We start from the raw sequence: 14334 nt of genomic DNA on the forward strand, positions 1-14334 counted from the left end.
TGGTGTTAATGTGTTTTCAGACACAGGTTTTTTGTTTTATTATTTGTTTTTCCCCCCATCTCAGTTGAGCTTTTACTGATTAGTGTGTTGGTACTACACGTCTGTCTGACTGCTTTACTGTGAAAGCAGAGGACTCACCAGCTCTGTAAAAATGATATACGAGATAAAACATTAGGTGCAATAATATAAGCCCTTTAAAGCTTTAAAGTTTACCTTCTGCTTTAAAGATATCCAAATTAGTGAAGATTGTAATACCTTCTTTTCAAGTTAAAAGGTTGATGAGGGAGGCAGTGGGCTCTGACTCCAGGCAAGGTGATGACTTGACCAGATGCTTCTTGTTGAACAGTCCCATCACCAGATTAACTAGAATTTAATAGATAAAGCTCAATTTCAGTCATGTAACAGGCCTATGAGGAGCAATGAATTACTTGGATGAATGATCCTTTAGCCTACTCTGAATTGTGCAGTCTAATTAATTGCAAAGAACAGCACACAATGTTTAATATTTTTAACTTATTTTGCCCCATTTTAAATGTAATTTTATTCCCCTCTTTTAAATGAGTGTGCATCAAATTGCATTTGCAACCATACGCAAGATAACTTTGCTCTGTAACTGAATATTGCAGTTAATGTATTTGTCCGGCTAACAGTAACATATTCGTTAGGCTGTGTCCTGCAGGGATTAGGGCATTTTGCCATCTCTGAATCTGCCTTGGATTATGGCTGACCTGTTCAGTTTTGCTAGCAGTCCCTTCAAGAAGCCACCTCCTCCCCCCCCGGCCCCCACATTTACCTTTTCCTACCCCATTGCCCCTATATTTTTTATAATTGAAAATTTTGGAGGCACTTGCCTACAAAATATACAGTCACCACACTTTATAGTAAATCCTGTGAAGCACTTTGGTATGTAGACTATTTTACACTTGACAGTCCAGCCATGATAAAAAAAAGCATCTATTAGGAACAGAATCACAAAAAAGAAACCAACCATGCCCTATTCAGTGCTGCATTACTGCTCACATTATTATAATTATATTAATATTAAGGATTTGCTATATGATTCATATTTGTAATTTCCAGGACTGATTGAAACCTTACCAAATTATCTAGGAACTGATTTAAAAGAACCTAACAAAGAATTACATGAATAATTCGTGCATTTTTGCATTAATTAGTAAATACAGAAATTAAACCAGCCACCACCTAATCTCTTGACCACATTCCCTCATCACTCCTTTCCATGTAACTTCCCCTCCTTGCCCCCCTGCTAGCCAACATCATCAACCTCTCCTTTCTACTGACACAGTGCTCTATTCCCTTGGCTCTATCCTTTTCTGGTTTCAATTTTGCCTGTCCCAGTACGTTCACTTTGTCTCCTACAATGGCTTCTCCTCACACCCCTGCACATGCAACAATAACACCAATTTGTATTTACATAACGCCCCTCACTCAGGGTAGCATCCCAGGGCAGTATCCCTGTTGTATCCCTCGGAACTCTAAGGGTTATAAGCTTTTTCCTCTCCACTTCACGATCAATTTGCTCCCCTTTGGTGACATAATCCATAAGCATTAGCTACTTCACCATGTACACAGTTGACACTATCTTCTGATTGACTGCCTGTTAGACATCAAATACAGGATGAGTTCGGTCTTTCTGCAGCTCAATGTCTACAGTACTGAGGGTCTCCTGATTTGCTCAGTGCCATCTCACCCCAGGCTGCTGCAACACTCATTCACACCTTCATCACCTCCAGACTCAACTACTCTCGTGCCCTGCTTGCCATATTCCCACATTCTCCAGATCCTCCTTCCACAAGCTGCAGACAATCCAGAACTATGTAACCCATGAATCCATCATCTACATCCTCGTTCAACTCCACTGATTCCCCAACCCCAATGGATTGAATTTAAGATTCTTGTCCTAACTTTGAAATGCCTCCATGGCCTCATCTCACTCTTTGTCTGAGATTTCCTGCATCCCTAACTGCCCTGCTTCACGTTCCCGCCCAATCCACTTTACCATTGACTGGCAAGCTTTCAGCCACTTTGCCCACTCTCTGGTCTATTTTGGAATCCCTTCACCTTGCCCGCTCCCTTACTGTCTTAAAATCTCGTTGACCATGCTTTTGTCACATTTCCCCTCCCCTATGACCCCCCACCACCTCACACCCAGCTTGGGCTACTAATGAGTTTTGTGAAGCACTTTGAGACATCCTCCTGAGGTGAAAGTCATTATATAAATGTAAATTTTTGTTGTTTGGCCAAAAGATCTGACCTTGGTGGTTTATACTTACTGATCTGATGACTTTCATCCTCCAGATTTAGTGCCCAAACTAAAATGATACCTTCACATTATTACTTACTGCATCATCACTGGAGATTTGGGTTATTGCAGATAAGTGACATGGCATTGCAGTAAGAAATTAGTGGCCACATTTCTGCAAAACTTCCTTAGAAACCATCATTGTATTTCACTGCCGTTATTTTGGAAAAACTGGGAGGCAGATTCTGTCAGCAGATTCTAGAGAGAATTAGTTTGCTATTTAGTAAATAAATCATTACAGGGGTGGGAGAAAGAGATGGAGAGTGCAGATCATGATTTCTCTCATAATAGGACCCGCCACAATGATCTTTGTAGCCTAGTACTTTCCTCAGGTTCTACATAAAGGTCTTGCTCAGCTTCTTACTAATACATAAACTGCTATAATTTCTTGAAGAAATTATTATGGAAATATGCAGATACTGTTGCTTGATAGTTGTACATTATCAATCATCAAAGCATTATACAATAGAAAATGGGGCCATTGAAAAGCACAAAGAGGACAGATTTTAATGACTGGAATAAGAATTTAAATGAAAGAATAACATTTTACGTCTTAGCTAGGACATCATTTTCAACTGCTAACACTCTACTTTCAGATTTATTTCATAGTCTCAATAGAATATTGTTCAAGATTATTAATTTGGCTTCTTTTCTTTACTAAGTTCTCTGAATTCTTGGAACCATTTCAGCGTATTTTAAATAGTTCTTTTTTAGCATGGCATTTAAATAAAATGTTGTTACATATCGAACGAATGTGCAATGTGAAAGGTCACCTCTTGCAATTTAACACAATTTACATCTGAGTCATAATTATTTAATCTCTTGAAAAAAAGCAGACTTCTCGGGCTGCTACCTAATTCCCTGCCTCCTAATTCTCATTTCACTACCTGGAACAGCTAATTGGACTACTAATTATAGGCATATATTTAAGCATGAATGTTAAAGTGATATGTTCTCTAAGATATAACCAGTTGTTTGTTTTATTTTTTTAACAGAGAAGGAGGATTGCGTCAATTGCACAGATGAGTGCCGAGTCTTAGGTCATTCAGACAAATGCTGGATGCCTCAATTCCCTGTTTCCACCCAGGCTGAATGTTCGGACTATCGCAGGAATCTTTTTGTACCAGTAGTAGATGCCACAGTTGAATCTGAAACTCATGAGAACACAACCCCCATTGGGAAAAAAACTTTCTGTACTTTTGGAAAGGACAAACGAGAGCACACCATTCTCATTGCGAATGTAAAACCCTATTTAAAAGCGAAACGTGCTCTAAGTCCTCTTTTGCAAGAGGTCTCTTCAGGTGCGAGTAGCCCCGACAAGGTATCTGTGGCAAGTAGTAACAGCTCAACAAAAAGAGCAATTGATGGGCTTGAGATGAAGCAAAGAATGGCCAAAACATCAGCAGAAACAACCAACCAGTATTTAACATCTGACGCCCACTACCCATCATCTGATAAACAGCGTGACAGTCACTTCATTTCTCCTGAAGCAGTGGCTACCGTCTTTGCTGATGTTCACTCCAGAGGTGGCCGGGATTTGAATGAGGTGGACACAGTCCTGGACCACTTTGATCCCTCTAACCGAGACCTAGGACGGGAGGCAGTGGATGCCGAACAGGTGGTTCGAGAAATTGATAAGCTTTTACAAGATTGTCGAGGAAGTGACCCTTCAACTGTGAGGAAGTGATACTGCACTTGTAGTGACAGTTAACTACCTTTCTTCTAAAGGAAGATATACTTAAATGTTTTGTGGCAGCATTTTTTTCAGATGATGAAAGACCAGTAGCACAGTACAAGGAAAGAAGATGCTGGTTAATGTCTCTAAGCTAGAATTCAAAGTGCCCACGCGTGCACTTTTCATCATTCTTTGTGTCCCACAAAACAAACCACTGGCACATTCACTGGAATTATATGAAAAGCTGATACGTTTCACTCATGGTTTGAGTTTCGACAATCTGATAGATGCCCTTCCCCAGGTTAAAGAATGGAAAGTCTAGGTTTGGCAAGTTAACCAGTCCGATCAATGCTACATTGAATGATATCATTGTGAACAGAGTATTTAACACATATCAGCAAAGGGCAGTGATGTTAGAACAAAAACCAGGTATCGGCTTTCCAGAAAACATAGCAAGCCTTTAATTCAGAATATAGTGTTATTATCAACTGAAATAGATGTCTTTATGAATTAGATTTATCTACAGTGAACAGTGCACCCATTGGTTGTCCATATCACAAAATATTTAATTATGGATACGTACAGAAGGGTTATTCTCTAAAATGTACTACCAAAGAGTGACATTTTAGTGTCCACGTGTTTAATTCCTCTTCAGCATTTAAAGTATCAAAGCATCATCACCATAGTATTGTCAAATGATGAGAAATCTGTTGTGTCCCAGATTAAGAAATATTGTTTGATATTTGTAGCTGTTTGTTGGATTAAAGATGGACACTAAAATGGCTCATTAGGGGGAAAGCCCATGAAGTACTAGAAAACAAAACATGTTGATGTGCAAATGTAAGAATCATAAAGTGTTTACACTGAATCTAGCTTTTTAATTGATTTATTGCAATATCAGTGCATATGAGCCAAACTTGTTAATTGTACTAAAAGCTATATTGTGTATTTTATTAAATTAATATATAGTTGTGTTGCAAAATATTTGGGCTTATATTGTATTTGGCAAATGTTGCCTTAGTAGCTGTCGAACTCTATGAGTTTAATTTCACTATTTCCCCCCATTTTTCCCGTTGGAATGTGGGAAGCAGTGTACACAAGCAGATTTTGTTTAACAAGCTGATAATGTATGCTTTAAAGTAACCCTTCAAGTATATTCAACCATCGAAGTATGGTGGCTCAATTAGAAATGTGTATTTGTCAGTAATATCTTGAAAGTGTCTCCATATTTTGAAATGTTTCTATATTGCTGAGTTTTTATGTGTGCACTGCAATTTTGATGATATGAGTGATGTCAGGTTAACCCATCTTGATAGCCAAAATGAAACGTAACCCTTGTTTAATAATTATCCACGTAGGTAATGGGGGGAGGTGGACATGACAAGCAGCTTGAGCTAATAGCTCAAGAGCAACTTAATTTAGTCACTCAGCTGCCCATTTTCTGTGAAGAGCTTTCCATTAAGTGCACATCAGCTTGATAAAGACGTAACCTCAAGATTTTAATTAATGACGAAACAGAAAGTAAGTAAAGTTGAATAACAATGAGGTATTTGCATAGGATCATTAAACTGAACTTCCAAGCTATTTGTTTTCTAATTTGAGTAGAAGTCACTAAGGTCAACAACTAGCCCTGATAGTCAACATAATGTACACCCACTCATTATTGCCTAATTATATGTGTTTGACATCAAACAACATTAATCAGTGGAGTGTTCGGGAGGGATTTGTTTTGCTATCAAGGTTTGTTGACTTGAAATGGAATTGAGTGAAACTTGATTGAGTTCCTGACTTCCCCAGCTCTACCCCACCTCTCCCCTCCTTCCAACCCCCCCCTGTCCATGGGTTGATGCTCTGCATTGATCAGTCTTTGTCACCCCATAGGGCTCAGAGCTACACTGGGCAATTGGTGAGAACAGCATATGTTGTATGGAATAACTCAACTGCTATTGTTAAATGGCTGTGTTCAATGTGATCTATCTGGAAAATGAGGACAAAGAATTAAAGCAATTACTAACATTGGTGTTGCCTGCTTGTGCATTCATTAAGGCCACAGACATATGTTCGACATTTTATACCACAGGACATCTCTTTGTAATTACAGACGTGTGGCTCCAATGAGCAGCACAGTATCTTGTCAAAAACAGTTATCAGGTTGCCAACAAATTATAGCCTTTTTTATAGTAGATTAGACAAAAATATATTCTTACTGAAATAGTGTCTCGGCTGAAGGAATCTGCTGGCATCATAATTACATATTAAAATGGTTTATATGTCTGATGAAGAAAAAATGCTTAAAACATCTGCTCAAAAATATATAAAATTCTTTACTTGCACATAATTTGCTGAAATATTATCTCGACAATGCCTGTGTGTTGTCTTATTCAATGAATAAACTTGCATCTCGCAGAAATCAAATGCTTTGTAATGCCAGGCACATAATTGATAACATTCCAAAATATTACATGATCAATAGCCTGCATTTTGCAAATCAAAGTGATAACTAATAGCATGATGGACCACTGGAAGAAAGTGAATAATATTTGTCTTAAACTTTCAAGTCCAGAATATTCGTTCGCCCACAAATATACAGTCAATTCACTTTATAGTGTGTTCTGTGAAGTGCTTTGGGACGTCCTCCCTACATGAAAAGCATTATATCAAATGCAAGGATTATTATTATTAATAAATCATGGTTTTCTATGCACAAATAACAAGATCAAATAATATCAGTTTATAGTATCTATTGCTAAACTAATGATGACAAAATCTTCTTTATAATATATGTATTGTTGATAGGTTAGTAATGCCGTTAATCTCATTTTATATAAAATTTATGTACATCCTGCATGAAAACTCTGCCTATTTTCTTAAATGCAATAGTTCATCACTATTACATAGATAGATTTTAATCATTGGAATATTCTTTGTGAGGCTTGTAGTGTCAGGCCATACGATAAGTTATAAACCAATCAAAAAGAATTTATGTACATTGTGAATCCGGCATTTCTTACTGTTTGACATCCACGTAGATCAAGGTACACAGGAGCATACCAATGAGGCAAAGGCTGCACAAATAGTATCTGTAAAGCCTCTATACTTAAACTGGGCATGACAGGATAAGAGGGAAACAGCAGGAAAGCAGTGGGCAATGTGTTGCAGGAACGAATGAGCAATACAGAAGAGACAAATATCTTTTATTGTAATTGAATGCAAAATATCTCACAAACACTGGAGGTACATTAGGTGGAGCTCAGCAAGTGGGGAGAAAACATTCAGATCAATATTTATAGGTCCAGGCAATGAAAAAATTAGATACAATTCAGGAACTTATATTTTTGGGGGGTCAGCCAGGTGTTTAATCAGGGAAATCCATCACAATACCTAAAGCTGGTAAAACTTTGAAAACCGGTACTAAATACCAAACTAAACTTAGATGCAATCTATTCATGGAAATTCCTATGTTTGGAATGGAACGCACACTCTCTCCTTGATTGTTTACCTAAATGCAGAGAGTGGAACCCTGCTGTGCTTAAATTGGCTACCACATTTACCTACAAAACAGTTCCTACACTTTACAGTATATCTTGTGAAACACTTTAAGATGTCCTCCTGACATGAAAGGCACTAGACCATTATTATTTAAACAAACATGTCGACATGGAAGAATGCAAAGGGCAAAACACAATAAAGAGTATGCTTGACAGAACAGAGGCACAAGTGGAGCAAAGGCTTTCAGACCAGAGTTGACAAGGAAGAAGCCATACATTGCATGGCTGAGAAGGGAAGAGAGATAAGGGAAGTGATGGTGCTGCCACATATAGAACAGCTGATTAATTCTGCTTAATTTCATCTATTAAAAATTCTGACTCACATCCACAACAAACCAAAGACAAATACCTGAGTACTTGAAAAGACAATGGAAAAGAAGTGCCCTAAGAAAGCAGACTAGTGAAGAGATCAATGGTCAGTCATATTCTGAAGTTTGTCTTCTTCAAAAGGACTTGGATAGAGAGGAACCCTGCTTGAACTGGTAAATCAGAAATGTTGATCAGGTAGAGAGTGTCCATACTTCAAGTGAAATAGTATCCAGTGTGATATTCAGAAGAAACTGATGACAAAGGGAAGCAGCATTGAAGAAACGTGAAGAAATGTAGAAGACAAAGATTATATTAGAGTCGGTAGTGGACAAAAGGGCACAGGATTGTCAGGTAAAATAGAGGTGCTGAGTTGGGTGGGGGGGGGGGGGGGGTGGGAATACAAATTCGTTGGGGTGCCAATTTGTGGCATAAAACCTCCCTGCATTTAAAAACTCTGTTGGGGATTAAATACAACTTCTGAACTCAGTTGCACAGGGTGCCAATCATGGGAGCACGAGCGGGGACACTCGGAAAATATCCCAATTTCCCATGTAGTCCACCCCTGAGTAGAGATGCAAAAATTCATCCCTTACCTTTTGTCTAAACCTTACATGTAATCTGACCGATTTTCAATGCCTGTCTGTTAAACTCAGAAAAAAGCAAAACCAAAACATAAAATGAGAAAATTCCTCCAGACTGTACAATGGCCTCCGTATAATTGTATGCAATTAAAAAGAGTATGGAATTGCCCAAATTTCATTAGTACCATCGACTTCCCATTACTCTCCATGCTGCCTCTACCACTCTTCGCGCTACCTCTCTTTATACCTCCCGCTACGACTCTCTTCCCATCACTGCCTCTCTTCTCTCATAATATGCTTGAAAAAGTGGTGGACATACAATACAAGATGGTGATGCCAAGCCTGAGGGAGAGGGCCGGTGACCGTAGGCATGATCAAGAGGAAGGTTAAGGTGTGATCTGAAAATGGGGAAGGAGGGGCACGATGGCGGAATTGAAGTACACAGGTCCAGAGTTTTGGGGCATAATGGCTGAAAGCATAGCCGCCAATAGTGGAGCAGAGGAGACGAGGGATGTGCAGGAGGCCAGAGTCAACCAAGCGGAGGTGGTGGGTGGTGGAGTGGGGAATAAAGTTTGGAGAGGGAGATGCCAGGGCGTGAAGAGATTTGTCATGAGGGTAAGGATCTTGGAAGTCAAGTGAGAACTTGGAAGTATACACCTCATGCAATCAACTCTTCAACCTATGGAATTATCCAAACTAATTATGCAGGTGAGAATGAAATCGAGAATGAAGAGCTAAACAATGTAAACAATCTTTCCTGCAATTAAGCGAATTCTGCAATTATTCAATATGCATTTGAATGGAGTGCACTGTGTGTGATAGGACTGGGAGTTCAAAAGGGAACCTAACATATATATTCTGTGAAGCGCTTTGAGACATCTAGAAGACATCAAAAGCGCTATATCAAATGCAAGCATTATTACTTTATAACATTAGATTAGCCCATTTCCCAGTTTGCTCAAAAATGTGTCATCACAGTTTTGACAATGAAAATAAATAATGAATAATAACCCATGCATTTGATATAGGACCTCATCACATTGCTGAGATGGTTCAAAGCACTTCACAGGATATGTAAATTGAAAGTAAACAATTGTGTCCAGCATAAATGTACTGACTGTCAGCATTGGAACCAAATAGACCTAAGGTTCATTCAAATTTACATAAATATAAATAGAATAAAGGAACAATCCTTTGCTTAATGTGCAGTTTCCTACAGTGTGTTGATTATTAGTGTGATTCATCTAAACGGCTCCTGTGTTGCAATTAGGGACACCTTCCAATAACTAGAAGTGTGTCAAGTCAACTCATTGGAAATGATATAATCTACATCTGGAACAAAGTTCCCTTGGATTGGCGTGATGTATTCTCAGTTACTCAGAAACCTAATTTGTGATTCAGAGTTATTATTAACGAATCCTATTAAAATATTATAATGTTTCAGACTCTTCGGTACAAAATTATGATTTTGTACCAAATACAAAATATTCCTTCATTAACCACAAATCACTGATTCAATCTGGTCACAAAAGATACAATGATACTCTGGAATATTGTGGGTGGGGGAGGGGAGGAATGCAGAAGTTTGGATTAAAAATCCCTTAATTTTGCCATGGTACTCCACCTGTTATTTTAAGCAGTTATAAAACTTAACAGTCAGGACATGAAACCGATTAATTTCTTATTAAAATTCCCAGAAACATTTATTGATTGTTTGTTCGGTTGAAATTCCAAAGATTCTAAACTTAATTCATATCTGTTTATTTCACACGAAACATAACCAAATTCAAGGTGAATGGGGTGACAGAAGGTAAAACATTAATATTCTGTTCAAAGAGCAGCACCCTTGGCAAACTAAATAATCTTCTTATTATAATTGACTCATTGCTATGAGTAAATACGCATTTGATATTGCACTTATAATTTCACAATGTCTCAAAATGCTTCACGGAGAATTCCTGTCAAGTGTGGCGACTCTATACCAAAAGGAAAATTTATCTCATATATTACGTTTTTTGAGTAAAGTTGTATTTTTCATGTCAGCACATAACTTTGTTTTTGTGGGGCATTGCTGAATGTAAATTGACTCCCACGTTCACTTCCATAGACATTTCACCTTTACAGGAATTATCTATAATAATTATCTATAATAATATCAGATGCATTAAATTATCACACCTCACCAAACTACAGTGAAAATTAACATCTTAGTATCCAATTAATACTGACTGTCTGCCATATTCCTTGAAAAAGTGATTGATATCTTCTGCTTGATCAACTATGGAAACATTGTACTAAAGCTGAAGCTGAACCAGAATTTAGCAATCTAGTCAGTAACAATCTAGTCAGCAATTTGTGGGCATTTCGCCCACAAATATACAGTCAATTCACTTTACAGCATATTCTGTGAAGTGCTTTGAGACATCAAGAAGACACGAAAAGCGCTATATCAAATGCAAGGGTTATTATTATATTATTATAATAACTGTCATCAATGCCAAATCCCAAAATAGATTGACTGGCCAGAAAGACCAGTTTAAGAAGTTAGAAATTGAGCAAGTCCAAGTGTGTACTAACTCTAGAATAAACAGTTTAAATTCTTAAAAGTTGCTTCTGTTTGATAAGTGAACATGTGGCCTGAGAAGTGGGCTCTGTGTGGAAGACAGTACTCACTTTGTTCAGGTATTGCACGTGTAATACAGGATGCAATGTAAAACAGCAATAACACTGCTTTTTACAACAATAATAAGAGCTGTTTTTAGGACTTTTAAATGAACATTCAACTTTTATGTTCTTATCAAGCAGCAATTCACTGAGACAGGGGGCCTATTGCTAACGTCATCTACTGACTTGGTGATATACCAAGGCATCATTGGGCCTCTCTGCCCCCACACTCTGGAACTCCATCCCACGGTCCCCTCACCTCGTTTCCTCCCTTGCCTCCATCAAGACCCTCTTCTTTGATCATGCCTTCGGTTGCCCTCCCACCTCTCTACCTTCCCTCACCCCTACCCCACACCTCCCCCATGCTTAGGTCCTGACTCCTGACTGTCCAGAACCTTGGGACGTCCTCCTGAAGTGAAAGGCGCTCTATAAATGTAATGTTGTTGTTGTTGTAATGCCAGTGAGCCCTTAAAATTCACAATGTTTGAACAAATCACAAACCACTCAAGCTCCTTGATCACGATTTTTGCTGCCACGGATTGCTGCATTACATTTTATATAACTAATTACTGCAGTTGAAAGCTGTTGTGGTAATCTATTGATCCACCAGTTAAGGAAGGGAATAAAACTGTCTTCTAATGGATGAGATTTCACATGTTAGTTCTGCTCTGCACTGAACACCTGATCATAATGGGTGATTCCACCCTCCACCTGAACTCCTCCTGCCCCATCTCCTCTCCACACTAAACCTCACCCTCCACATAAACTCCCCGCCCCACAACCGTGGTCATCCCTTTGACCTCACTTTCACTCACAGCCTTGACATCTTTGATCTGACCATCACAGACAAGGCCATCTCAGACCATTTCCTCATCTCCCTCTCCTCCTGCACCTCCCTCCCCTCTTCCAACCTGTCCACCATCGCTTTCCGACCTTAGATAAAGCTTCCACTGAATCTCTCATGAGCATCCTCCTCTTCCTTGCCTTTTACTCCAAAACCACTTTGGAGACTAAAGCAACCTAAAGGCACTATTCTCCATCATCCATCACCTCCTCCACGCATTCCTCCGCATCCCTACCCACCCCACCCCAAGCTGCCTCCATCCCCACAACGGCAAGTGCGAAGAGGTCCTTGACTCTTTTGCATCAAAGATTGAAAATGTCCTTTGGCTGCATCCTCCTCCCCTACGTCCTCTTCCGCAACCCCCAGACCATCTATACCACCCCCTCCTTCTGCCACAGCCCCAAACACTCCCCACTCCCTCCACTCCCCTCCTTCTCAACCACTATCTTACAGATGAAGCCCACCACCTGCTGCTCGATCCCCTCCCCACCCAGTTGCTGTTTATCCAACTTCACTTCCTCTCCCCGCTGCTGGCCAACAGAGTCAACCAGTCGCTCTCCTCAAATTCTGTTCCTCTCCTCCTTAAAACCGCTGTCATCACTCCCTTCCTCAAAAAACCCACACTTGACCCCTCCAACCTTACACATTACCGTCCCATTTCCAACCTGCCCTTCCTTGCCAAAGCTCTGGAATGCGTTGTCGCGAACCAGTTTTGCTCAGACCTCCATCTTCACTCCTTTCCTCACGCCCCTACAGTCTGGTTTCCACCCTGCTCCCAGCCCAGTCACCTATAGCATACCCCAGGGCTCTCTCCTCTATCCTCCTCCCCTAAACCCCCTTCCACAGCCCCAGATCGTCTGCCCCACTCCCTCCTACATCCTGAAAATCTGGTCCACTCCTCTATCCCTTTGCCTTGCCCTTTCCTTCCCCATCTTCAGGTTGTGCCTAAAGACCTTCCTATTCAACTATGCCTACGGTCACCTCCCCTCCCCCCAGCTCGGAATCATGCTCTGCCATCTTCAAGCACTCTGGGACGCTACCCTGTGCAAGGACCGCTATATTAATGCAAGTTGTTGCAGTACCAGTTCACACCAAAGTGACTTTTATAACCTAAGGGTCGATTGCTCCATCAAACCAAACTGTAACATATGTGCAGTACATATTTGATTCATTAAAACATTTGCACTTACCTAATTTTAAAAAATGAAACATTTTCACCCCTGTAATTTGCAAACAGCTGTTTCAATATCATCTAATATTTTAAAACAATCACAGCTTTAAATTATTAGTCAGCAAATTACCTGCCAGAGCCTATCTATTAAATTTTAAATGTATAACAGCTGGTTAGACAGCCAATTCTTATTTTAAAACCTTACATGTGAACCAATTTAGTTCCAAGTTGTTAACGATCAAAAGTAAAGATGACATTAACTAATCTTGGTTACTATTACTAGAAAGGTGGACAGTGCTGTTCCGAATCAATTAGATCCAGAATTTGTATTCACAAGACGTTAAAAATTGCAGTGCTTCTTCGCATACATTCACAAGACGTTAAAAATGCAGTACTTCTTTGCATACCGCAATTAGTGTTCCCCTTTATAGATAGTTTGAATTAGGAAATAACTACAGGCAGAATAAATTTGTCTTGCCTGACCATAATAAGCATGTTTAGGACCTGCAAATTAAGAAAGATGTTCAAGTTATTAACATCACAAATACTGAACATCTGAAGCAACACAGAATCACATGCACATCTGTAATTCATCCATGACGATCTTTTATCCTGCATACCTACCATCTCATTGACTATTATATCACCTGTGACTAAAAAGACTACTTCCAGTTCCCACCTCATTATTCCTGGCAGTTCTAAACATTCTGTGGGTTGGTAATTGCTCTTCTGTCTACATTCAGTATTCAGCTGAGATTGACTAAATCTAATGATATTCATCTATTCATCAGTTGTGTATGCTGTGAGTTCCATTGCCTATTCTTCATAGTCTTTGTATTGTCATTATTTTCAATGTTTTCCTCTCTTCATGCTCAAAAATTCTTGTCCCTGTTTGTTACCCTGGTTACATTTTCATATGTCTCTCATGTATTGCTGTTTCAAATTGTTTCCTCAATCGGCTTCCCATTCCTTATCTAGTTTAGATAGATTCCAGTCATGGTTTTCACATTCTGCAACTGACCTCTAAATCGAGTCAAATAAACTTCTTCCTCCAAAAAGATAGAATGACCTAAAATATGTTATATCAATATATTATCACATTGTGCTGTTAATGTAGTTGTTGGTGCATGCACCTCTTGAGCCCTGGTGGTTGTAAATACTTGGATATTGAATTACAGGTTTCTGTGGATTGGTGTACCTTTTTATAATTTCACTTGTG

The 14334-nt window shown here is 39.3% G+C and overlaps 1 protein-coding gene across 4 annotated transcripts in view; it reads left to right on the plus strand.

Annotated features, from left to right (window-relative positions):
- Nucleotides 1-14334, plus strand: part of pcdh17 (protocadherin 17) — a 170600-nt gene that overhangs the window by 73822 nt on the left and 82444 nt on the right. For 3 of the 4 annotated variants that reach the window (XM_007893452.2, XM_007893453.2, XM_042334704.1), the window contains one exon: nucleotides 3319-5986. The exons of the other annotated variant lie outside the window; for it this stretch is intronic. In XM_007893452.2, the coding sequence (XP_007891643.1) occupies nucleotides 3319-4010 (692 nt within the window). In that variant the 3' untranslated portion in view covers nucleotides 4011-5986. Of the gene's footprint in view, nucleotides 1-3318; nucleotides 5987-14334 lie in introns of those variants that run through there. 4 annotated transcript variants of the gene reach the window in all.

Source organism: Callorhinchus milii, unplaced genomic scaffold (assembly GCF_018977255.1).
Source record: "Callorhinchus milii isolate IMCB2004 unplaced genomic scaffold, IMCB_Cmil_1.0 Scaffold4, whole genome shotgun sequence".
NCBI classification, from domain to species: Eukaryota; Metazoa; Chordata; class Chondrichthyes; order Chimaeriformes; family Callorhinchidae; genus Callorhinchus; species Callorhinchus milii.